At 35.9% G+C, this 25290-nt stretch overlaps 1 protein-coding gene across 2 annotated transcripts in view; it reads left to right on the top strand.

The window, feature by feature from the left end:
* The window catches only part of LOC142340544 (ephrin type-A receptor 4-B-like), a 56204-nt gene extending 31241 nt beyond the window's left edge, over positions 1–24963 (top strand). For both annotated transcript variants that reach the window (XM_075391169.1, XM_075391168.1), the window contains exons 5-16: positions 1890–2070; positions 6357–6631; positions 7152–7322; positions 10236–10331; positions 12332–12595; positions 17549–17695; positions 18079–18330; positions 18610–18863; positions 19670–19783; positions 22419–22955; positions 23748–24070; positions 24437–24963. In XM_075391169.1, coding sequence (XP_075247284.1) covers positions 1890–2070; positions 6357–6631; positions 7152–7322; positions 10236–10331; positions 12332–12595; positions 17549–17695; positions 18079–18330; positions 18610–18863; positions 19670–19783; positions 22419–22955; positions 23748–24070; positions 24437–24779 — 2957 coding nt within the window. In that variant the 3' untranslated portion in view covers positions 24780–24963. The remainder of the gene's footprint in view (positions 1–1889; positions 2071–6356; positions 6632–7151; positions 7323–10235; positions 10332–12331; positions 12596–17548; positions 17696–18078; positions 18331–18609; positions 18864–19669; positions 19784–22418; positions 22956–23747; positions 24071–24436) is intronic.
* Positions 24964–25290: the final 327 nt, after the last annotated feature.

Raw genomic sequence — 25290 nt, forward strand, 5'->3', positions numbered from 1 at the left:
CTAAGTTGAAGTTGAAAAGTTATAGTACTGCGTTAGTGGCGATTTATGATGCTTGAAAACGGCTTCTATAGTCACGGCACAGCTAGAATTGCATCAACCAGCCATATCCGACCGCCTTTAAAACCACTTCTTTCAGCCATTCTGTTCAATTTCTCCCTATTACTTTTTGCCCAAATGTGCAAAAATATGTTCCTGGATAAATGACAAACCGGGGCGTTGTACAGTTTAAATTATGGGAATTTCCAGGCGCCTGAGATAATAAAACTTAAAATATTAAGCAACAATTTTTCTCAACTCGACCATCGGTGAAGATGCAATTTATACAATTAAGATTCATGCATACTGGTAAAAAGCCTTTTTTTACGAACACAAAATTGAAAATTGTGACTTCTTTGATAAATATTTGGGATCTATTGTTTTGCCCCCCCCCCCCCAGTGTTTTTACGCCCCCAGTAACAAATTATATGTTGTTATATAGCACGTTACTATGTACGAAAATAGCACGTGCTCCTGGGGGCGTAAAAAATATAAGCTCACTAAGGTGGGGGGGCCAAAACAGAATAGATCCAATATTTGTGTCAAAATTAAAAATTATTAGTATTATGGTTGAAAAAAAATGCGAACTGTACTTGTGTGTTCCCGTTGTTTATTCACCCCTATCTATCCCAGTTGTTGACAATTGGTCACCTGCTAATTAACGTGGAAAACGTGATTGATCTGTGTGTTGACGTGAAATAATGTGCAATGTCACGTGCAATACAGGGTTATTGACTAGAAGTCATCTCCAAACTGAAGATTAACTCAAGTGAAAAATCAGGCTGATCATGTTGCGGGTTGAAAAAGTACATTTGTGGGATTGTTTTCAAGAGTAAATTGTGAACAAAAGAAATGTAACATTAAGCTTGTTTTAACTGTTTAGTTTTAAGGGATTGTTGTTTATACAGCGTGCAGGATTAAACGGGTTAAAAGGGTTTTGAGGGTGTGAGCAAGTTGTTTTAATCATACTTGACCTAAGACAGAAGAGAATTTGTCTTAATGAAGGAGCTAATTGAAGTTGGGCTGAACAAACGGCTTTTTATTTTCAAGGAATTCGGCTTTATCTGAAAACAATTCGGGCATTATTTGAGGGCTTTGCAAAACGTGCAGAATTTGGAATAAATTTGTTCTCTTTTGCAGTTTGATTCTTCAATTCTAAACGTTTCTTCGCTTGGTTAATTGTTAATATGTCTTTTGGATCTTTTCTGTTTGTGCCCCCCCCCCCCCCCAGCTTAGTGGGAGCATATTATTTGCACCCCCCAGACGCACGTGCCATATTTTTACTTAATGTTTTACCATGTATTGGCACGTGCTCTTCAACTGGGGGCGCATAACGTACTGGGGGGGGGGGGGGGCACAAACGGAAAAGATCCTGTCTTTTTTATATTGCAATAGACCAAAGTTGGAAAACGACATTATGATTAGCTTAAAAGGCCATCTTGAAGAAGCATACCCAACATCGCTCTCCCCTCAAACCGCTCGTGCTATTTTTTTACTAATCATAGTTAGCTGTATAACAACAAATAGTTGGCAATGGAGGAATTGTAACAGCAATGAAGGTGCTGAAAACAGATGTTATAAATGAGTTTAAAAAGCTAACAAATGATGAAAGGGATCTTTTCCGTTTGTGCCCCCCCCCCGTTTGTGCCCCCCCCCCCCCCCCGTTTGTGCCAATCCATAAATCATAGTGTAAAAATATGGCACGTGCGTTTTGGGGAAAGCAAATAATATGCACCCAATAACCGGGGGGGGGGGGGCACAACCCGAAAAGATCTGATCAAAAGTAGAAGGTATAAGTTATTTAAGTTCTTTTAAGTTCTTGGAAGACCCGGGCAAATTTGATTTTGTTTCAGCGTGCGAGCCTCACAGGTACAAGAGTGAGTACGGGAACCCTTTGGAGTGCAGAGAGTGTCCAGAGAACAGTGACACTCTGGTCACAGGGGCTGCCAGGTGTCCGTGCAGACAGGGATACTTCAGGAATGCGGACCAGGAGCCAGAGAGCATGCCCTGTGCTACATCACCATCAGCACCAAGGTCTGTCCCACATAAATCACGTATTTGGGAATCGAGTCTCTATGATATGACCATATATCTCTATGGTTGATATTTTGGGTCTTCCCCATTAAAGCCCCCACCCCAACCCCTTATGGTATGCTTACCATGATGGGGGGGAGCTATAGTTTATCTGACCACTAAGCTGGGGGTCTATAATGGGAAAGACCCGATATCTTCAAATCATTGTAAAACTACACGATTTTGCTGACTGCGTAGAGATAAATTGCAAGATCTTGTAACCCCAACATTGGCTCACTGTATGATTTTTCATTATTCCTCTCATTTTAAGTTAGTTTTTGTTCCGACCCACATGTGGGGGAGGAACTATATACTCAAATGGGTTTTTTTTGTTCAGACAATTTTGGCCGATCGATATATTCATCGTAGAGAGTTGAGACTGGTATCATTACAAAGCTCGTCTAGCGTAGAATATGGAATTAAAAATTTTTTTGATTTTCGTTTTTTACAGGGAGTTATCGAGGTTTAACCTTTTGAGGAAAGTAAAGTAAATTCCGCTGTTTTTATTCACATTTTCCGTAACTTTTGACCAAATTTTCGTCAAGTTTGCTAAAATTTATTATTTCTGAAAACAATGTTATTGGTTCTACGGTTAAGGACAGAGACGGCTCGCCAATTTGTTCTATCCGAGTTATCTGGTTAATAGCCGCACAGCGATAGCTGGGGCTATTATTGGCCTTCTCTTGGTTTTTTTTATTTCATCGTCGCAATTTTTGTTACGACCATATGACGTCACAACCACTTCAAATCTACTTTTTGTTCATTCGTTCATGCAATTTTAACAAGAGTGCGTGTGTGACGTCATTTTTTGCTCTTAGTGGAGCGAGTTTTTTTTGTTCATTCGCGTGATTAAATTTTTGGTCACACTTGACTTATATCACTCTCAAAAATGGCTTCCTCACTTTGAAATTGACTTTTATTTACTTTAAATCAAAGAGATAAGGTCAAATGGGTGTGTGTCACTCTAAATGAAGTTTATTTGAGAGCAAATAAACTTGCTCCCAAATTTTTCTGGTCTCTCTTTTTTACTGTTTTTTTGAGACTGCAAATCTACGAAGCTATTGCGGTTATTTTCTGGTAATCTGTCAGTTATGTTTAATATTGCTAAATATTTCGAATTTGAGACTATTTTAATTCAAAAAAGCTCCAAATAAGCTTTTGTTTCTTACTTCGTTTAAATTTGCAAGAAGTAGAGACCTAACATCTACTGCCACAATCTTTGAAAACTCCAAAATTGATAGCTACACATTCGCTTCCGATAGGAATTTTCTGGAACTAAATATATGCCGGTTTTTCAAAAAATAAATCAATAATTATACAAAATGCATTACTTTTTTGTGGTTTATTGAAATATTTTGTTTGCTAATTGATCTATTTAGCAAAAATATGGAATGATTAATTGTTTTTGTTGGACGCTCAGAAAAATCAAGGCTAGGTTTGAACTCATCGTAGATTCTTACAAGCAATATTTTTTCGGAATAAATCAGTGCGCGTTCTTTTTCAATTTTTTTTCGCAGTTTTGTTCTCTTATGTTGATTACTGGAAGAATTATTTCAAATCACGGTCCAATCGATGACAGATCCTATTTACGCCAAAAAGAGGCCATATGAAATTATAGGTCGTCTTCAGAGATAAGCTGATAGTTCTTATGGCCTTGACTATGTATTTTGTTAAATTTTTATTGATTTCTTTTGTTTTGGATACATTTGTCACTCTTTTAGCAGCCCCATGTCTATGTTTCATTAATTAAAGAGTCAGTTAGTTTCCTAAAGAGCTGCAGGTGAGCCTTCACAATGCCTTCCGTTGTTATCTAATGCCACTTATGACTTTGAACATTTTTGTTTTAAGAGAATGTTAGTGAAGTTTTGATTTTTGTCATTTTCTAATCTTATATCTGTCCACATGTTTCTTAGTCTCATTTCATACAGCGAAAAACTTATTTTAAGTGAAGAAGAAATGCTTTTTGTACTACAAAAATTCATAAAACTTTGGTGAATTTTTGCATTTTTTCCTTTATTTGAGGTAGTTATTTATTCCTTTTTCAACTAATCATATTACATATAGCTCCATTTGACATTGAAAAATTGCGCAAAAAACTGTTTAGAGCCTTTAGTGATTAACCTTTAGTTTTGACGGCTGCGCATCTGTGGTCTCCTAAAAATTATTAGTATTTTTTGCCTCTAAATGTCGTTCTTTTTGTTTTTGTTCGGCTTATTTATGACAATCAAAGACCTTCATTGCTTTCATGATTGTTTAAATGATAATTTTTCCTGTTTTCAGTTTAGAACTAAAGGTTTTAAAGACTCAACTAATTTTTTGAAAGTCTCTCAAGAAAACATTCTTTTTTTAAAGAAAACATATTTGTTACTCCCATTTTTTTGTTTTCTTTGTCGTCAACAAGTAACTAACTCTTTCTATTTTCGCAGATCTCGTCATTTTTTTTGTTGATCGAAACAATATGTTTTGACAGATGTCTAAAGAGCTTAGAAATGTTTTTTCATAAGAATTTCATGAGTTATCGGTAGTGGTCAATATTTGTGGTTCTTTTTTTATCGTTTCTGCAAAGACCCTTTTCCTGGAAGACGCATCTAAAATCAATAGTGGCCGAATCAAATCATTTAATCGCTTTTGCTATTTTAAAGTTTTTAATGGCTTTTAATGTATTATAGATTTTCTCGCCCCACCATTTGGTCTCAATCACAAGAAGCACAACTGGATTTCTAAATAGTTGCAAATTGGTCTGTTTTTTTTCAAAGGTGAAAGAATATGGTTTGTTTGAGCTTCTGAAAATATTTCTTTCAAAAAAAGGTGGATTTTGGAGTTTTGTCATTTTTTTATATAATTTCTTTCAATTTCTTAGCTTGGTCTCTGTAACGACAGTTCGCATCCTCTTTCCAGTAAACCAAGTTACAATCTTTATAATAGTTTTATATTCAACTAATGGTTTCTTGGTTTTGGTACTACGCATTTTTATAAGAAAAGTGTGATTTTGGATATTTGCCCATTATGAGTTTTTTGTTTCCTTTCCACATTATCACACTAATGGGGAGTCCCTGTTGGCGTTGGAAAACGATAAGACTTACGATGTTTAATATTCTCCAAGAATAGCCTATAGTTTCAACGATTGCTGCACCGCGTTCTTGTTAAATTCAATTAATTTTGTTTGGTTTTTGCCGTTATTTTTGCAACCGTCCGACATATTACGGTTTCAATTGCTTCCTATGATGTATAAATTAGCCGTCCTAATAACGCCAGTTGATACGAAGTGGTTTCAATCAATTTCAAATTGGTTGTTTTCAAAAAGAGGAACGTAATTTTGAACTTGGTCCTTTTTGCTCTTCTTTGTAGGCTTGTCACCGAGTCACATTATTGACTTATCCAATGAACATCTAATAAAGTACAGGTTGATTTGTTTAGATCGGGTTTTATCGAATTCCTTTTTCTTTCTGTTATTTTTTGTTTATTAGGTATAGTCATCGAGTTTTAGTCGTAATTAATGTTTGCTTTTATTTGTTTTTATATGTGTCTTGTCCAGTACTCTCATTAATGGCAAGTCTCGTCGGCTCTCTAATCCAGCATTATTTTTTCACCTAATTGTTTGTTGAAAGATGAGAATTGTTTCTCTTCCTCATTTGGTAGTCTATAAATCAAAACGTGGTTGGGGGTCGGAACATCATGTGCGAACGCACATTACCGAGCCTCCTTGTTTTCTTTTAAAAAAAATTTATCGTTGCTTCTTTAATGTCTATCAACTTCATAACTATTTGTACGCAGTCATGCATAACTTAAGTCACGCACGTGCAAATTCTAACTAGTCCGTCTTCCTAAAAATGACGTAATTTGTTACTAAGGATATAGTAAATTATGGAATTGACAAGTGGGGAATTGCTCAACTTAATTTCAAAAAAGTTTACAGCGGCTGGGTTCAAGGTCAGATTTGTAATATCAGTTCGGGTCGCTCCAGTTGATGTCTTCTTACACGGGTTCACTTGCTTGTGGGGGGATCCTTTCACCAGGCTGGGCTAGTGATTACGGAAAAACTCCATATTTTTTTAAAATTCTATTTGTACCTATAGCAACGAAAACCCAAAGTGCAACTTAAAAATTTGTTCTAAATTATTATATTAAATAAATTTAGTGAAATCAACAATATTTTTGAAAGTGTGTTAATATTAACCATATCGTTGTGTGTTTCGATTTACATGTTTCGAATCGAAAAAAAATCCAATATATTCTGGTGCTTTCAGAGACATCAGTTTCGAAACAGAGTTTACTAGTGTGGTCCTTAAATGGTCACCACCGGAGTTCAACGGTGGTCGTGACGTCATCTGGTACCGGGTCGAGTGTGCCCAGTGTGGCGACCATTACTTTGTAGAGGATAACATTAGGATGCCTGTACTCACTATCTCCAGACTGAGGCCTGGAACGACCTATGACGTCATGATATTCAGTCTGAACAGTGTTTCAAAGTACTTTAACCAGAGGAACTATACCCAGATACAAGTCAAGACCAGAGATGCCAGTAAGTGTTATAGTTATCGTCACTTTATGAAGTTTTGGGCTAAAATTTGGGCCACGTAAGCGAAAATATTATTGAAAGGCAAAGACAGACTCTAATTGTTTAAATTATGGATAAAAAATTACGTACACTTGAAAGTGATAGTATGTATATTATTTAATTGCTCTCGAACGAGGTTTGAATGACAAATGTACAAACAAAATGAATTTGTTCATTCTTAAATGTATTATTTTTTTGCGGCATCGACACGACTTTTAGTTTCGTAAAATTGCCATTAGGTCTTGATTTCACTCATGTCACGCCCCTATTTCGTCCCTCATGGTTACGTGATGAATACTCGCTATATATGGCCTTGAGATCTATCTGAATATGAACTAATTTATAGCACTTATTTATGGATATTTAAAGGAAATTCATCACGTAACTACGAGGGACGAAATAGGGGCGTGGCAACTCATTAAATTGACAACAGCTAAATTAACAATCAAATGTAGTTTTTAATTAGTGTTTCATTCTTATTTAGTCATGCCTGAAGATGTGACAATGGCCAACACTGCTCCGGGTGAGGTCCATCTATTCTGGAGGAGACCTGACAACTTCTACGGCAGAACATTCTGTGTCCGGATAACGGCACCGGGTCTGGCTGACCCCACCGAACCACGTTGTGTAAACGGCACTGAGCTCATATTAGCCAGTGAGTATATGTACATTTTTATCTAAAAATTTGTTTAATAATCATTAGTTTTGAATTGAAATTAACCAGCTACAAATATTCCGATAAAAACTGTGTGGAGGGATTACTAAAGAGAATTACATCTCATCACGTGGTAACTCAGGCCAGGACGACCTCCTAAAGGAAAATTAAGCTAGATTAAACGAAAAATTTTGATGCTATGTTTTTTTATGCAGAAAAAAACTTTCAATTTTGCAATTACTAATGATGTTCGTATTTGTTAAAATGTTTAGCAAAACTGTAAAAATCACTATTTCTCAACTTGCATAGGTTCGTTGGTAAAAGTATAGGTTTGTTTGAGCAAAGATGATTATATGGAACTACTTTTTTAACATTTTTCTCAGATTTTTGTTTGCTTTTGATTTTCTTTTTATTAAACGTTTTTTCCTCCGGGCATATCGAAGAGGTTGGTTACATTGAAATGATAAAAACTGATTCAAAACAGAAAACTATCACGAAAACTAGAAATAGCCTATGCTAGGTTATAATGCCAAGTTCATTAAATGTAATAATGACGTGTGAAACACGAATGTTGATTGTGAACAAAAAAATGAACCTTCTGATTGAAAAAAAACGGTCTTTACACCCTGATAATGTTGGGGTGAGTTCAGATTTATTTTTAATTCATGGGACATTCCATTCATTTGACCGAAAATGGCAACCCAAATAGCAGTTATTATTTGAGCATTTGTTTATTTAAAATTCAGGGTGGGGTCATATCTCAAAAGGTTTAATTGTGAGTGAAAGCGTGACTTAATGATATTCATATTCTGACTCATACTGTCCCCTTTTGGGGCGTTGGCTACTAATATTTTGATCAGATACAAATACCTAATCAGAAGGGTGGGGTAGAATCTAAGATTTCTTTATTTCTTAACTTTCTATCAAATCTCAGCGGAGGTTTAAATGCTAATTTTTTGAGACCTTAAGTTACACTCGAAATTGTTTTGAAAAAGATAGACATATGGATCTGAATAACCAGCCGTTAACATTTATTATCCAGCAAATTATCCCCCACGCTTTCCTTGAAACGGCAAATGAGGTCTGTAATTAGAGTTATTACACGCGTAATTTACCTGGGCGAGGAAGGGGAATTTGAATTTGAATTTTTGATTTGTATCACTTTGTTCCTTGATTACATGTTGTGATTAAAGCATCACACCTCTTCCTACGCCAGACGCAATTCCACAAATTTTGCCAGCCGTTGGAGGGGCGGAAATTGAAAATTCTAAATTATCCATGAAAAGGAAAGCCGCGGTGCAATTTTGTATCCTAGTAAAAATGGGGGGAACAAATGTATCGTTATATCTCAAGTTATGCTATTTCAGCTTGTATTGATAATTTGAATGCGGCTTTGTTCCAGTAATAACAATTCTCATGAAAAAATTTTTCCCACCAACTTTTTCCCCCGTTTCTTCCTGCGATATTTTAATCGCTTTTCCTGAAATATCTTTTGTGGATGCCTTCTGCAATTTGGACGTTATCGCATGTGGTATCTTTTTGAGCGTGGGAGGGCGGGTTTTAACGGTCCATTGACTTTTGATTTGTGTCTCTGTTGTCTTTTTCATTTTCCCCCGATTTCTTATCGAAACAAAAGAGAAGTTCTATGTTGTATGTGCAAATTAAGTACCATTTAGGATGGCCTCGCCTGCTCACATTTTTGTTGGCTACTCAAAAATTAAGCCTAAGAAAACAAAGTCACGAATTTTAGGTTGCTAAAACATGCGGGGTTAAATATATCGGGGTGAAAGTACTTAGAACCCAACATCTGGTGAGGTCATTTTTCCCCACTAAGTGTAATATGGCGCAAAAATAAACAAAATTCTTATTTTTTAATACTGTTTGACTATTTTAATTTTTTTAACCAAAATATTTAATATTTGCTTCAAGCAATTGAGACTTCAAAGCAAATATTTACTTGAAAACAATTTTATATGGGTTTAATGTGTCTTTTTAATAAGTTATAAATGGTTAAATATCTTTCTGCAGTAAAAATAAGATCCCCTGTGACTTGTGGCCCGCTTAAAAGGTCAATTAAGTCAGTTGAAATTTTATCAGCTGAGACTCTAAATGATCCTTCAGCTTATCAAATCCTCTCTCTCTCATTTCTGCCTTTGCTACCAACCACTAAAATAGCAAAATTTTAGTCTGAGATATTATCTCATGCACTATCTTCTAACTTCGTATCCATTAAGCTCCAGTCTGCTGAAATACACGCTTGCCGGGTCGGGGTTGGGGAGGGCAATGTTTTCATGCTGGATTTTTTGTGCATTCCTCGCTTTTCCCCGCTTTTTGGGATGGAATGCTGGGGTGGTGATTGCGTTGGTGGTGGTTGTGTTAATCTTGGGAAGCGGCAGCTCATCGTTCCATTAAAATGTCGATCAATCAATTTGACTCGGCCTTGTCTTGTGGTGAAATGCGTGTTGAACCATTGAACGGTTTGAGTGATGTATTACTTGGTTTTATTAAGTTCCTTCCCATAAATCTTTCACACTCCTCAAAATCTTCACCCTTCGCTAGCTATAAAACCCTGCCTGCCCGCGGCCTTTATTCCCCAAGGGGCTTAGATATATTCCATACTCGCATATCACTCCTGCATTTACAGACATGCATGCGATAATGTATATGAACTCAATATACATACGGTAAATAGTAAAATGTAAATTAGTTTTCATTTCAATCAATTCCAGTTATACTCGAGATCAAAATAGAGATGAATTCAAATTTAATTCAGTTTTGATAACTTTATCAACTGAATTGAGGTCTCGAGCCGAGTTTCAAAAGCAATTTTAAGCTCCTCTGCGTCTCTCAAGTTCGCGGATGTTTATGATGTTTTGAGATAATTGTTGGTAAATAGGATTGTTTGTTGTTTAGATCTCGTTCCTGGCAATTATGCGTTTGAAGTTGGAGCCGTTGTCTCCCCCGATTTGCCCATTATCTACTCCAAGAAGCAATTCGTCCAAGTTACAGGTAAAAATATGGCACATAAGTTTAGGGGTGCAAATAATATGCACCCACTGGCGGGGAGGGGGGACACAAACGAAAAAAACCCGGGTTTTAAATTTGGATTTCAGTACAAACTATTTCTCAGAAGCCCAAAACAGCCGAACTAACTCCACATTTCATAAGTATGTTTAGAAATTTATCATTTGTGATCCAAATCAGAAAAAACAGTTAGTCTAAAAACAATTGAAAAAACTGAACTGATAAATGAATGTCCGTCTGCAATCAGTTCTGTCTGCATTATCTGACAAGTGCATTTTACGCATATTGTCAACGTCTCGTTGAGTACGGCAGCATAGACAAATTACCTAAACACAAGCTTGATTCCCTAAATAATTCTTTATGAACTAAATCGGTTTCTCAAAAGTGCTTCTGTTTGATCAAAATGACTCCCTAGTGGGGCCATAAAAAACGTCTACTGGACTTAATGGCGATTAATTTCTGCAATATCGTTTTTTAAAAAATTTCTGAGTTAATCACTCGTTTCTTTCGAACGTGTACTTAGATATCCTAAATATTTCATTGATAAACACGATTTTTTTTCGCTTAAAATCCAAAAAGAAAAATAACCGCATAATACGCTTATAAAACGCTTATAAAACACAGTGGAAAATATCAAACTGCTCAAAGATTATTTCGCAGGATTCTATAAAAATGGTTACCTTACAGCAAGATTCTTGAAAAAGGGTAATCTTATAAGATTCTAGAAAAATGGTTATCTTAAAGAAAAATTCTTGAAAAGTTGGTATCTTACAAGATTCTAGAAAATTGGCGATCTTGCATGATTCAGTGAAAATATTTTTCTTGCAAGATTTTAGAAAAATAATAGTCTTTCGTTGAGATTCTGTAAAAAATAGTTATCTTGCAAAATTTTAAAAAAAAACTTACACAAAGATTCTGGAAAAACAGTTCTTGCAAGATTTTGGAAAAATGGTGATACTGCAAGACTCTGTATAACTGACTATCAGGCAAGATTCTGTAAATTGGTTCACTTGCAAGATTCTGCAAAAATCGTTTCCTAGCAAAATGGTTCTCTAGCAAATGGTTATCTGTCAAGATTCTAGAAAAATTGTTATCCTATAAAATTCTGCAAAAATGGTTGTTTTGCAAGATTCTGCAGAAAGAATTACCTGATAACATTCTGCAAAATTAGCTATGAAGCAGGATTCTGCAAAGGGGTTGTCTTGAAAGATTCTACAAAATTGGATAGGTTGGAAGATCCAGCAAAAATGGTTATCTTGCAAGACTCTGGAGAAAGGGTTATCTTGCAAGATTCTGCAAAAATGGTTATCTAGAAAGATTCTGGAAAAATGATTTTCGTTTAAGACTCCTTGGCAATTGTTATCTTGCAAGATTCTGAACAACGGTTATCTTGCAGAGTTCTGCGAAAGTGGTTATCATGCAAGATTCTACAAAAATGGTCATGTTCCAAGATTCTGCAAAAATGGTGGCCTGCAAGATTCTACAAATTGGTTATCTAGCGAGAGTTTGGAGACAAATAGTTGTCTTGAAAAAACTGGTTTTCTTGGAAAAATAGGTGTCTTGATAAAAGAAAATCAATTGACAATTAACTTGGTTAACATGATATTGTCATCAACACAACAGATTACCAGTTTATTTAATCTAATATCAGCAGTCCGTTTCTTTTCTTCACAAGAAATAGGCCTCTTACAATATGCTTTTGTTCTCCCCACTTAGATCAGCTAAGAACGAAAACATGTCGATAAAATGGTTGTCTTGCTAAAGTGGTTATCTTGGAAGATTCTGCAAAAATGGTTATCTTTCGTGATTTTGAAAAAATGGTTATCTGATAAGATTCACGAAAATTGCCTATCAAGCATTATTCCGGAGAAATGTTTAGCTTGCAAGATACCCATTTGAAGTAAAGTGAGGAAATGATAAATGCTTGTACTGTGTTTTTGTGTTTATATTATGTCTTGTACACGTAATGTTATTGTGTTTTGCAGAAGGTCAGCTGGTCGAAGTCACTCAGAAACAATTGATTCTGGTGGTCGGAATGATGTCTGTCATCTGTTTCCTTTTCATCCTACTCTGTTCATGCGCAGTATTCATGTACAGACGTCAGAATGCAGCTGCAATAAACAACTGTAAACAACTGTCGCCCTGTGGGGGTTATGGAAATGGGGCACCCACCCTTCTAACAGCTTACCCCTCCACCCATATTTCGGGAGCATCGCCCACTAACAACACAATGATGTTTAACCCACCAGGTTAGTACTTTCGATTGGTTGAAGATCCATATTTTTTAAAGACGTTTAGCTTCCCTAGTCATGAACAGAGTTAGAGTTTGTAAGAATCTTGCAAGATGTTACTATGGGCAAAAATACATAAATATTTTATTTGACTCGATACATTTTTTCACCTGTGCTTGACTGCAGAACTTTCCACCAAGATTGAAAAATCTTGAAAATATCTTTTGAAATTTCCCGACGTAAGATTCTGTTGTTTGCTAGTAGTGAGTTTGCTAATCGTAGTCTATACGTATGTGTATAATTTTTAAGGGTTCTACTTCTTTTCACTCCGATTCATTTAACCCCGTATACCTTAACCCTTATATAATTTCACCAGCTATCATTTAACCCCTCTATCTTTTCACCCCGCCAATCAGCAGTTGACATTGCAGGCATGTTTTGCCATAATTAAGTGGATAATTAAGTTGCTCTGTCATTTAAAAAGCCTTTCGACCCCGAAGAATTTCCAACGTAGTCTTGTTATGAATTTTTTAGAATTGACAGTTCGCATTTTCAGTTTCACATTTTGTGACATTTTATGGGCTTTGCGGTAAAGAGGGTTGAAATTTACTGTGTGAACTGAAAAGTATTTAAGCTTTCTTGTTGATTAGGTTTGGGTCTGAGTGAAAAATTATTGGTTGTAAATTGATCTGAGACCATATATTACTACGGGTTATTGTAAGTTAATAAACTCGGGGTAGTAATTTGTTAGTTGAACTTGATTTATGACTCCAACATAGTTAGTGTTTGAATCTTTTCCAATCGGCTGAACAGGATATTTTAAATAAAAATTTCATTAAGACTTAATTTGTTTCCTCTTTTGAGGCGACAATTTTATTCTTCTTGCTTCGATGCTGCAGCGACTGAAATTTAAGAGGTCCCCGCTTTTTACGTCAACATTGGAAATGTGAGCTAATGTGACTGTGTAGCTTCAATTTGCTGCAATTTTGCTGGATATAAAGACGGGCGGGGTGGTTGTAGTGGGGGGAGGGGGGGGGGGGGGGTGGTGGTTGTCGCTAATGGAAAATGGAAGCATTTGAGGAAATTTGATACTCATTTTATTTATTTGATGAAAATTGGAAAAAAAATAGCGAAGTAAGAATACATTAGTGTTTGTGCTAGAGAGAAAAATAGGGTGCACATTCTTTTTCGCTATTTTATCTTTTTCTATGAGCCTTTAAGAAAAATATGCAATTATTTTACGCTTTTTTTAAAATAGTTTCTGTATCAGATCATCAAGCGTTCAAATGGAATCGCATTCGTATTTTCAATGTACAGGTTTTATAAAAATTCTAAATGTGAAATATGTCTTGTATATTTTAGATCCTTTGATATAGATTAATTTAAAGGTCGAGCAGAGAAGGGCTGAATTTGTGTTGTCCGATTTTGTTTTGATCTTTGAAGCAAATCCCTTTTTCAATACAACAACCTTGGGTACAATAAAAGCGGCTCTTTCTCTATCGGGCCTTTTTGAAGATGAAGTAATTTGTCAATTCCAGAAATGCTACTTCGAATTAATGCCACTTTGATAACCTTCCATGCTATACGAAACGTACATGCTCATCTCTATTTGAAAAAAAAAGGTTTTTTCAATCTTCAACCTATATAGGTCAATTTATTGATAAAAAACACGAAGTCACAGGAGACGGCGGCATGCATTTTTTCAATAACTTTTATCAGCTGGTTTTAAAAATGAAGTTTTAACATAACAATTACCCGATTTTTAACGTAATTTTCGGGCGATTACGTAAACATAAAGAACTAAACGATAAGTTTAGTTTTGCATGCGTTGAGGGAAAGAAAACTGGTATAAAATTCTTGTTCGGGCAATTTTTTTTTGGTTGGGTGCAGCTGGAAATGACTCGTCAGTTGGTATTTTTGAAATATTGCTAGCACGAGTTCAGTTTAGAGTTCAGAAACAAATAAATAGCTTTTTATAATACTGTAGGAACGAATATAAAAAGGACTTTTATAGTGTTACAAGAACAAATAAATCGTCGATTTTTTAGCCCCTAAAAATGTTTCTATTTGATCAACATTTCTGTTGTATTACTGCTTGAATTAGTAGCAGCAGTGCTTAGCAGAGCAGTGCAGTTTGTTCACCAGCGTTAGGATTGTTATGATTGTGGGTTAATTTGGATTGGGTCTAAATTGGCTGTCTCTTCCATTAACTCACCTGTCACAACCCACCCTGTCCCATTCAAATGTACTTGACACCCCGGAACTAATGCCGCCTCTCTCTCCCTCTCTCTCCCTTTGTCCTGCCTTTTCTCGCATTCCCTCTCTAGTACCCCACCCACCCTAAACACCCCCGCCCTAACTCTTCACTCACTCACTCACCCCCCCCCCCCCGCCCGCCCAGCACACCCAACCACTATGGTAACGCATCGAAATTTTTTTCTGGTCGTGTTGAATTTTTTATTTTAAACATTGAGTTCGCCTCAATACTCAAAATTTTTTAACATTTTTTCTTTTAAAAGCAACTAAGTTCCAGTTAACCAGTTTAAGGTGAAATTCGATCGAGGTATTGGTTAAATTTTTGTTTCGGATTTCGTTGTTCATTTTTTGCTGTGTAAATGCTGTTGTGACACGCGGAAAATGGACAACTATGATGTTTGTCTGTTCAAACCGTTTTTTTTTTAATAAACTGAAATAGCCATGGTTCAAAGTATGAATTGATTTGCAAAAGTGTGAAAAATTTGTTAGAAATATTAAAAATGAAGAGCGGACAAGGTGTTGTTATTAATCTTGTGTGAAGAGACATGCGTGCAACAGGGACTGTGACTCAATTTCCATCTAATCTCTCCTCATCTCTCTCCCTCTATCATCATGTGCCATGCCCTTTCCTTCCTCCCCATCAGTGCAGAGTCAATTTGAATCCTAATAGTCAGGTGATAATCAATTTCCGCCCCAACCCCCCCCCCTCTCCACCCCCAATCAACAAATGACCAACTCTGATTAATCCCCGCCAAAACAACAAATCTCCTTCACCCTTCACGCAAGACAGCGTTTAATGCAAAGAAGAAACTAAAAAATACCCCCCCCCCCGCCCCTAAAAAAAGAATAATGCAAGATTATTTCTTGCAATCCAAGTTAAACGTGCAATATGATGATGATGCTGGGGAGGGGGGTCACCAAATGTAGGTATTGGAGAGGGAGGCGATGAAGAAAAAAGGGGGGTGATATATGAAATAATTGCCAGAAAAAGATTGGTTTGAATAGAAAAATCCCCCCCCCCCACACTTCTGATGGGGTCAGAACGCTCGCACAACCCAAAACCCCTTTCCCATTTACCTGTTTAACCCTTTATCATAATGGGGGCTAAAGTGGACAGAGGTGGGAGAATGGGTGGATGGGGGTGAAAGGGTTTTTAGTTCACATATGGGTGGGCAATAGAGAGAGAGGAGGGGGTTGATGTGTTGTGACTATAGTAGCTCAAACAAATTAGAAATCAATGAAGCGTTTAGATTGACGGAATAATATCAAAACTGACGTTGCGTACAATTAGCACGGCCGTTCTTTTGGGATTAGACTTCCTAGGCTAAGATTGCTTTTTTAATGAGCTGCTTGACTTTGTCATGCAAAGCGAGTGCATAAATTAAGTAGCACTTAGGCAGGCTTTTAACACCGTCAAAATCACTGCCACTTTTCTAACTAAGGAAGGAAACTAAAACCAATCTTAAAGTGAAATTGCAAACGCCAGTTGGTAATTTTGACAAGCTGCCTTATAATTTTCCTCTTAAAAGCGTCACTGTTAAAGTTAACTGCAATTTTATGCTTTTAAGCGTTTCTTGCTAATTTAATTAAATTTTTCAAGTCATGGTACCGGTTAAAATAGTAATTTAGACACTGATTAAACCTAAAAATGCAGTGATAAGTGATTAAAAGCAAGTTTTCCCGACTTTTACTCCTAATTTGGGTGAAAGGTCACAATTTGAAACCTTGATTTTCGGAGAATTTTGATTCAATGCTTTTAATAATTCCTTTGAATCTATTTTTGTGTCCACGTGGCTGTCATATATCCCTAACCTTATGTTTTGAGCTCTTAAGAACGTATATTGTTATAGTATACAGAAAACATTTTGCTTTTTTAATGAAAAATAAAAACAGCAAAAAATATTTTATGTTCTACTATATTTTTTAGTAGCAACAAAAAACACTGATTTGAAATAATTTTTTAGCCGTGAAATGTGAACACTGAATACCGATTTAGTGTGTTGTGTTTTTGGTGTTCTAAAAACTCAAAGAAATGGAGTTTATTGCTATGTTATTTTTTTCTGCGAAAATTCAAATTAACGCATTCTGGAGAAAATCGTGGTGACATAAATATGCTCTACTTAACAAACCTACTTTGTACAGAAATATAAATAGAAACAAACAAAACTTTTTTCTTCAATTTTGTTGAATAAAACGTGAAAATATTGAAATCACCCCCAATTTTTGAATGATTTAATGAACCATCTGAAGCAAACGACCGCTGGAAGTAAGCCAAGCTGTTCTTGTTACCTGAAAGACAAAACTGATAACGGAGAAAACAAAAAATGCGAAAAAATGCTCTCAATAAGAATTTTTATTCAATTTTTATGGACTTTGTTGGAACTCTGTGCCATGCTAAGAGTCACAAGAGTTGTATCATTGTTTGAAGTTGTACTTAACTATTTTTGATGTCTAAATATTATAACTAATCATGTAAAAACTGTCGAGTGTTGCTTGATAAACACCTTGTCAAAGAAATAACGAAAAACGTTGTCCATTTCCTTTCGGTTTTCAATTTGGTTGTTTTCAATTCAAACAACCAAATGTTTTGAATCGAGCGTTTTCAAATAATGGTAGTCATATTACACTTTTTATGTGTTAATAAGGGTTAATAATTAGGGTTTTTTGATAAGAATGATTTTTGTTAGAGTTAATTTTTGCCCTTTTGTGTTTCAGATGGGACCCTGATTGACGGACGTATGGTGCCTATAGGTCAGGCGTTCATTGAACCCGCATTCTACGAGGACATTAAACAAATGGTGTCCGAGTTCTGCCAATTTCTGGACCCTTGTGAACTTCAGATCCAGAACAGATACCCAAAAGGTTCATTTAAATTACCTCGACAACAATTGTGAGCCGACTCGTTCTAGCTGAATTTTGTGCTGAAAAATTTGTAAAATATTCGGGCTGGCAATTTTTTGACGCAGTTCAATTTAAATTAATCTAGGGCTTTGGCTTTGAATTAAACAAAATAATTGATGAAAAATTAGGGAAGACAAAATAACCAAGTTTTTGGCCAAGCAACCTATTAAAAGATCTAAAACATCTATAATTGATAAAAGATAGATAATAAATAGACTAAAAAGATTGAAAGTTATTCAGCTCAGTTTTTGTTAACTAGTAACTAGAAAAATATTTTGGTCAACTTTTCCTTCTCCATTAAAACATCCTAATTCTTCTCTAAACGAGTGATAATTTTGTTGCAGAATTCCTGAGCACGTACGGAGAAACTTCGGTGGGTTTTATTGACACTTCATTCTCGAAACACTCGTATCAAAACACAATGCTGAGCAGTGGAGGTGCTTTCGGCCAGCCCGACTCTTCGGCTAAGATCCCAGTCTTCATCAAGAGCATGTCTGTGAGTCAGGCAGAGCTGAGACGTTTTGCAATTGAGGCCAGTACTATGAGTCAGTTCAGACACCCGAATGTTCAGTTGATATACGGAATTTCGTGCATGGGTTAGTTACTTTTTGGACCTGAGCTTGCGTGGGATTTCTTTCTGAATTGCTGTCGTGCTTAAATGAGATTCAGCCTGATGCCAAATTACCCGACCATTTTGCTACATAGTCTTTTTTATAATTTACGATAATACGATTAAGTTTTTTGTGCTATGCTCTATGATGTCATTTTTTAACGGCAGGAGATTGTCATGTGGAAGCTCTGGCTAAAAAGATTTCCAGCATCAATTACTGGTATAAATTAAAACCTAACTACATCATTGTCATTTGCAATTTCAGATTCGACTTGGAACCTCATGACAGAAATGTGCGAAGTCGGGAACCTTGCGTTGTACATGGGCGCCGCCTTCACCCAATCAAATTCCAGTTCATCTGGTGGGGAGGGATCTGACGAGAGTGGGGAGAATGGGGGTGATAATTGTGGGGGTATTCCAACTGGTCAGAGCAAAGAGATGCTGGCCCAGTTTGTCCACTTCCTCCGGGGTATCTCCTGTGGAATGCAGTACCTCTCAGATGTGGGATATGTTCACAAAGTGAGTAAACTCCTAACTTGACAATCCGTAAGCACAATTCTCTACTCGGGTTGCCATTTCACTTTTGTGAAAATTATTTGTTTGCGAAGACTAAAGTTACCAAATTTGCATTTAACAGCAATTTAATCTAACTATAGAACGTCGGTTAAAAGTTCAGATTGCTCATCGTTGCTGAGTGTTGTAGCGATTTGGCCTTTTGGCCTTTGAAAAATAATAAATTTTATCCGCTGCCTTTTATAGTTAACTGATTTGGCTATTAACAACTGGTGTTGACTTTCAACAACAATTGCATTTACGTTTATTGATACTTTAGCTCAGAGTTGATTACCAACATAGCATGTGTTCTCGATTTTTGTGGAATTATCAACATTCTAGAATGCCCTAGAATTTCAGTTGCCATTTTGTAATTATTTTGAAAAAAAAATCCATTGGTATGACATAGTTATTCTAAAGTCTCCGCATCAAAATTTATTATTTTTGTATGGTCAACAACTATTATACCATATTTTGGTTTTCGTTAAACTATTTGAGATCAAATCATATTGGCACTGATATCTTTGGTATCATATCTTTATATAGTCTGTTAACTTTTTTCTGAGTTTTTAATTAAAATTTTTGTTACATAGATTAGCTTGGTTAGAAGAATTTTGGTCACTCAGCAGAAAATAAACAACAAACAATTCGACAGGGAGCACTTAGATTTTTCAAAAGAGTTTAATGACTTCTGAGACGGCCCATTGATATTGTATTTTGACATTATATAATGATAGTCTGTCTGTTGACTAATGATAGTTGTGTGTCTTTAGGTTCTGACTTCTGCGAACGTGAGATTGAACAGCAACCTGGTCTGCAAGATCTCTGGCTTCGATCACAGAGTCACTCTTGACGAGTGCCCGTCCATGAGTCAAGAATGGCTTCAGGTTGGTAACCTTAGGCGCACTCCTTAGCCCCCCCCCCCCCCTCAGCGCCATTCTTTCCCATTCATCTAGCTTGATTGGCTTAAATCTTTCTAAGTGCATAAAGAAATTACCGAATCATGATAACAATTTTGTTTCTCCGTAATCGCAGCCCAACAGCTCATTTTTTGTGACTATGATCACTTTTTTCGCGCCTGAAACTTAAACGTGGTACAATTATGGCAGCCTTCTCCAGCTACTTGCTCTTAAACATTTTTTGCCATGTTAGCCATTTTTTTGCTATTTACAAAAGCCTCGACAAAAATGTTTACAAGTTGTGTTGTTTATATCCAGAATTAAGCTGAGTGTTGTTAAAGGGCACCTTATTACTTCTATAAACAAAAATATTCCCACTACAATTGTAAGAAATCTTTAAATTAGATACCTATTTTTTTCGAATCCTTATTTTTAGTCAACATTTTGTAAATAATTCATAGCTATTGTTTAGTGGTATAATGGTTCCATTCATCGTACCAATTTTCTCACGTCACTGAAAATTCAATTACGAAATCGAACTTTGTCCTTTAAAACGGCAATAAATGTACCCCGCTTAAAAGAGTTCATTAATTCTAAACAACGCCCCTTTTTACCCTGACCATTGAGCAATTTTAAAACAAACGCACAATTATCCATTACGTTAGCCCTCTTCAAAAAAGCAGACATCTTATATAAGGAAAAAAAAGAGAGTTGAGTGATTTATAGATTGATTCCATTGAGCTAAGTCTCTTATGTGTTTGTATATATCCATTCGAAATAAGCATTTAGTCCTGTTTACTCAAGTGTGAATGAGTGAAGCATTTTCTGCTCGGCTAAACACCCCCAGCTTATTACAGCGTCCTGTCTTTTTTCGAATCTGCCCCTGCTGTTTTTTGCCCATACGCGTGTATGCATCATAGTACATATGAGTATGTTCTTGCGTGACTTTGTTAAATCTCAATTTTTTGTACTGTCACTTTCACCCAATGCAATATGTTGTACTGGGAATCTTCGATCCAGAACAACGAAAATTTGCACCGCAATTTGGACTATAGTTTAGTTTAAAAGACATGTCATTTCAGTTTCTTAAAAAGAATTCATGTTGTATAAATCCCTCCATGCTTTCACTGACAATAAAAACTTTGGTGAAACAAGAAAGAAATAATGAGTTTCGTAAATTTAGCCATAAATGTTTTGTAGATTGAAAGATAATTGCAGATTGAATATAAATACACTGATTTCTAAGCTTTTCTATTAAACTCTAGAAAAATTAATCATTTTAACATTATTCATTAAATGTTTTAAGAAACTATTGGGTTATTTAGAGCTCTGTAAAATTAAATTGCGAACGTTGACTAGCCAGAATTTCAAATCATAACATACTTATCGCTATTTGGTTATACATTCATTATTAAGACTTGAAATGGCCTTGTTGTCAAAATCTACGTTGAATTATTCAATAGAAATCCTTGAAAATGACTTGCTGCAGATAATAAACGCATCATTTTTCATTTTTCTCCTACGAGTTTTGCGTGTCATATTACAGTACCATTAAAGCCCATATAAAGTGATGTTTTTAATCTTTTTGCTTCATAAAAGGCCTTTTTGTTCAAAGTACCAGACAACTTCAAAAGAAACCGGGGGATGGAAAAGTAGCCAGTACTGATATAACTGGCTAGTATAGACTAATGAGCCATAGTCATGATAAAAGAAACTGTGTTGCCATAAAGATTTTTACTGTTTCCATTTCATTAGTGACGCGTTTATCAGCTCATTAGTTCAGCAACAAATTTTGTACTATCAAGTTTAACTACTCATAATTAACAAATAAGAAATATAGCTGCAAAGGTAAGTACTCGTAAACATGACTAATTAGATACTTAGCATCAAAGTGTGCGGTGAGGTACAAAGTGAATAAGCCCCGAGGCTACCTGTTATAAAAGTAGCCGGCTTGGTAAATTTGGTGCAAGACTACCAATTAACTCGTTTTTTTATTGTCAAAAGATTGAACAAATCAATGTGCTCTAATTATAGTCATGTTGTGAAAATTGAATGAGGCTCAGCTTGTTTTTGTCAGGAAAGTGCTTTTGAAAAAGTTTGAACAAGTTTGGAAATCTAATAGCAGAGATCTTGAGTTTAAATGATAAAGGTTCATTTGTTGATTAAAAAAGTTGAAAATTTTAGTAAAACAATTTTTTAGAAAAAAATGTGGTTTATGGTAAACTAAGGTATCAATTTGGAGCAGTTTGTACTAATTTTTTTAAAATATTTACTGAAAAAGGACTATTTTTTTAAGAAAAAGTTTAAAAACTTGGCAAAATTTGTTACAACTCGGAAGACCTACTATAGATAAAAATTTTCAGGTTCTAGCTCAGCTCTTTTCCTCAATTTTAATTGAATTTGCTTTCTTATAGTTTTTTAAACTAAATTTGTCAATACACAAAATATTCAAAAAGTATTGATGCGTTGACTAAACTTGGAATGTATATTCTAGTTATCAATGCAAAAGTCATTGTAATTGTAAAAAGAAAGGCAGGACAATTTGTATGATTAGTTATGACTAGTTAACTGTACTGAATATTTCTATTCATATTAACTAATTCCCATTTTTCTCTCATTTCAGTTAATGGACTTCCTGACCCCCTGGTGTGCGCCCGAGGTGCTGCAAAGTGGCAAATATTCCTCCTCTTCCGATGTGTGGAGCTTCGCCGTGATTGCGTGGGAACTTATGAACTGCATGACCCTGTCAATCAACAATACCACCTCTCCAACTAGTAATAACAGCACCCCGAACAGTTATAACAAACCAACAGCTAACCAAAATGATGCTTTGAACAGCAGTTTCAACAACGGAACCTCTTCGTTCACGGCTGTGCAGAATAACACGTCACCGGCGAGAGCTGTAAACAATCGGAGTAGTTCTCCAAGTGGGGTTGCACGACCCAACAACTCGGCCAACCCGACTTCGACTTTCGGTTCTGACTCCAGTTCGGATCACATATACTCAACAGCGCACCCAAATGCGCCCAGTTTGAACTCGGAGCACGGCGAGCAAACAAGTACAGGAGGCACGAGTGACCGAAGACAGACTTCGTCGCCGATTCCGACAACTGAGAACATCTCGGTTCTAGTTCCATACGCTGACATGACACAGCAAAGGGTAAGATATTTTCTCACCCAATAAGGGAGGGGGAGGGGAGCGGTGTATCAAAACTAAATTTTCATTGTCTCGTTTAGTGAAGAGAACTCAGTTGTAATTTTGCGACTGCGGCAGATTCGAAGAGAACTTAGGGTTTTCAAAAGTAAATAACCCAGTTTTTAAAAGTAAATAAGCGAGAGAAGCAAACAAGTTAAAATAATCATTCAAAACCGGGGTATCTAACTGTGATTGCATTTGAATAAGTATAAGCTGCAAACAGGCAGAACTAACCATAATTTTTTTCAAAAAAAGAAACAGATTTATGTAAATTAGTTTGTTCTCACCCAAAAAAAATCAAGAAGGTGTTGTAAATGTCACTTAGAGATGTACTGAATTCTGTTTCTCTTAGTTAATTTGCACATTTAATTGATACATCTTGTTATTCCTCATTTGACAATAGAAAACTCAGACCTATCCTACAATCAAAATTGGTTCCTTTTAGAAGTTTATTCCTGGAAAACTTAACTGAGGATATGATGTACGCAGTATTAAAATGCAAAACTGTTTGTAACAATACCAAAATTTGTGAAAAGTTATAAAATGTTGAAAGAATAAATTTTATGCAAACTATTTAGCCTGAAATATTTATCAGGAAAATTTGTGAACTACTTGATATTCAAATGCCTGCAACAATAAAACGTTTTAAATAGCTCATGATTGAACCAATGATGAACATCAATGATTAAGAGTCCTTTTTCTTTTACTCTGATAAAAAAAGGCTTTAAGCTAGAAACATAGAACTATATGTTCCAGATATGCGAGTTCCTCACAAGTGGCCAACGACTGCCTATCCCGGGCAGAACTCCCCAGACCTTAGGAACCCTAATCAACGATTGCTGGACCCCCGACCGGACATCTCGACCTCTCTTCTCGCAGTTGAGAGAGACGTTAGAGACATTCATGCGACAACCCAGACTTTGGGACGTGCCCTTTGATTCTTCGATTTCCAGTCCAGGCAGAGTGAAAGGGGGCAAATCTGGGGTTCAAGGGAGCATTTACGCCGAAGCTGTGGCTGCTCTGGGCGACGAGAAGAATCCAACTTCCGGGTTCTCTAACTATCCATCTTCATATATTGGGTAAAAATTCATTTTCAGCAGTTATAAGAATCTAAGCAAAATTCTCAACATAAAAATTTCTTTGATAATTTGAAAAATCTGGATCTTAAAATTCTCAATCTTAAAATCTTTAAATTCTCAATCATAATTCTCAATCTTAAAAAATTTTGAAAATTTGGAAATAAAATCCTGTATTTTTTGATAAATTATTTTCTGGATTTACAAATTTTGTCCATGTGAAATCTAATATTTAATTTCAAAATAATCGGCAAGTCATTGGACTACAAAATCATCAACCCCCCCCCCTCCCCCCCCCCCGCCCCTATTGAACATGTTAAACATCAGTTCGGAAATTATAAATCTCTAATTTGTAAAATTTTGTTTCAGCACTCTTCCTCGACCTCTGGACTCGGCTCTGCTTATGTCTGTAGACCAATGGCTAATGCAACACAAACTATTCGCGTACAGAAACGCATTCGCCTCCAATCAAATTTACGAATTACAAGACCTTCTCTCGTTAGAAGCTAACCAGCTTAAAAAGATAGGAGTTGATTCGAAAAAAGACAGAAAAGCTATCATGAACTCAATCCAGCTTCTCAAAGATAGAATTTTAGCAGCGCCTGGTGATATTTACGGACCTATTGAGGCTAATGAAACCCCCTTAGGTCATGCAAACCAACAACCCAACGCAAGACTAACTTTTACAAGTCCCGTTCATTCTATAATTTGATGTTTTATTCTTAGACTTAATTTTGATCTGATGTTTTTGTAGATTATTCGTTTTATTCATATCTTAAAATTGCAAATTTGTACTGCGAAGGTCACAAGTGAAATTGTGGCGTATTTTTGTATTCATCATCATTTCACTGCTTTATGATACGTCTTCGTAATTTCAATTGTCATTCTCGTGCAAACTTTTTTATTCGTATCATAATTTTTAAATTCCAGGCTGTAGTTTTGCAATCGGTTGCTATCTAATGAAATTTAATCAACTCTCATTGCAATAATAGCAGGTGCATAACTTACCTATCAAATAACTGGTTAACAACCAATGAATGCTACCGAATTCTGAAACAGTGGCGAAACTCTGCTTTGCTATTAGACTATCTTTTTCCGTCGCTCTTTCTCGCCACTGTTTCTATATGAAGAGTGTCGGAAGAGATAGCTTTATCAGCCACAGTGTAGCACAAAATATCCGACTTTTGTAATTGCAAAAAGAGTTGACTGAAAATATTACCACA

The sequence above is a fragment of the Convolutriloba macropyga genome, chromosome 6 (genome assembly GCF_964194025.1).
Source record: "Convolutriloba macropyga chromosome 6, txConMacr16.3, whole genome shotgun sequence".
NCBI classification, from domain to species: domain Eukaryota; kingdom Metazoa; phylum Xenacoelomorpha; order Acoela; family Convolutidae; genus Convolutriloba; species Convolutriloba macropyga.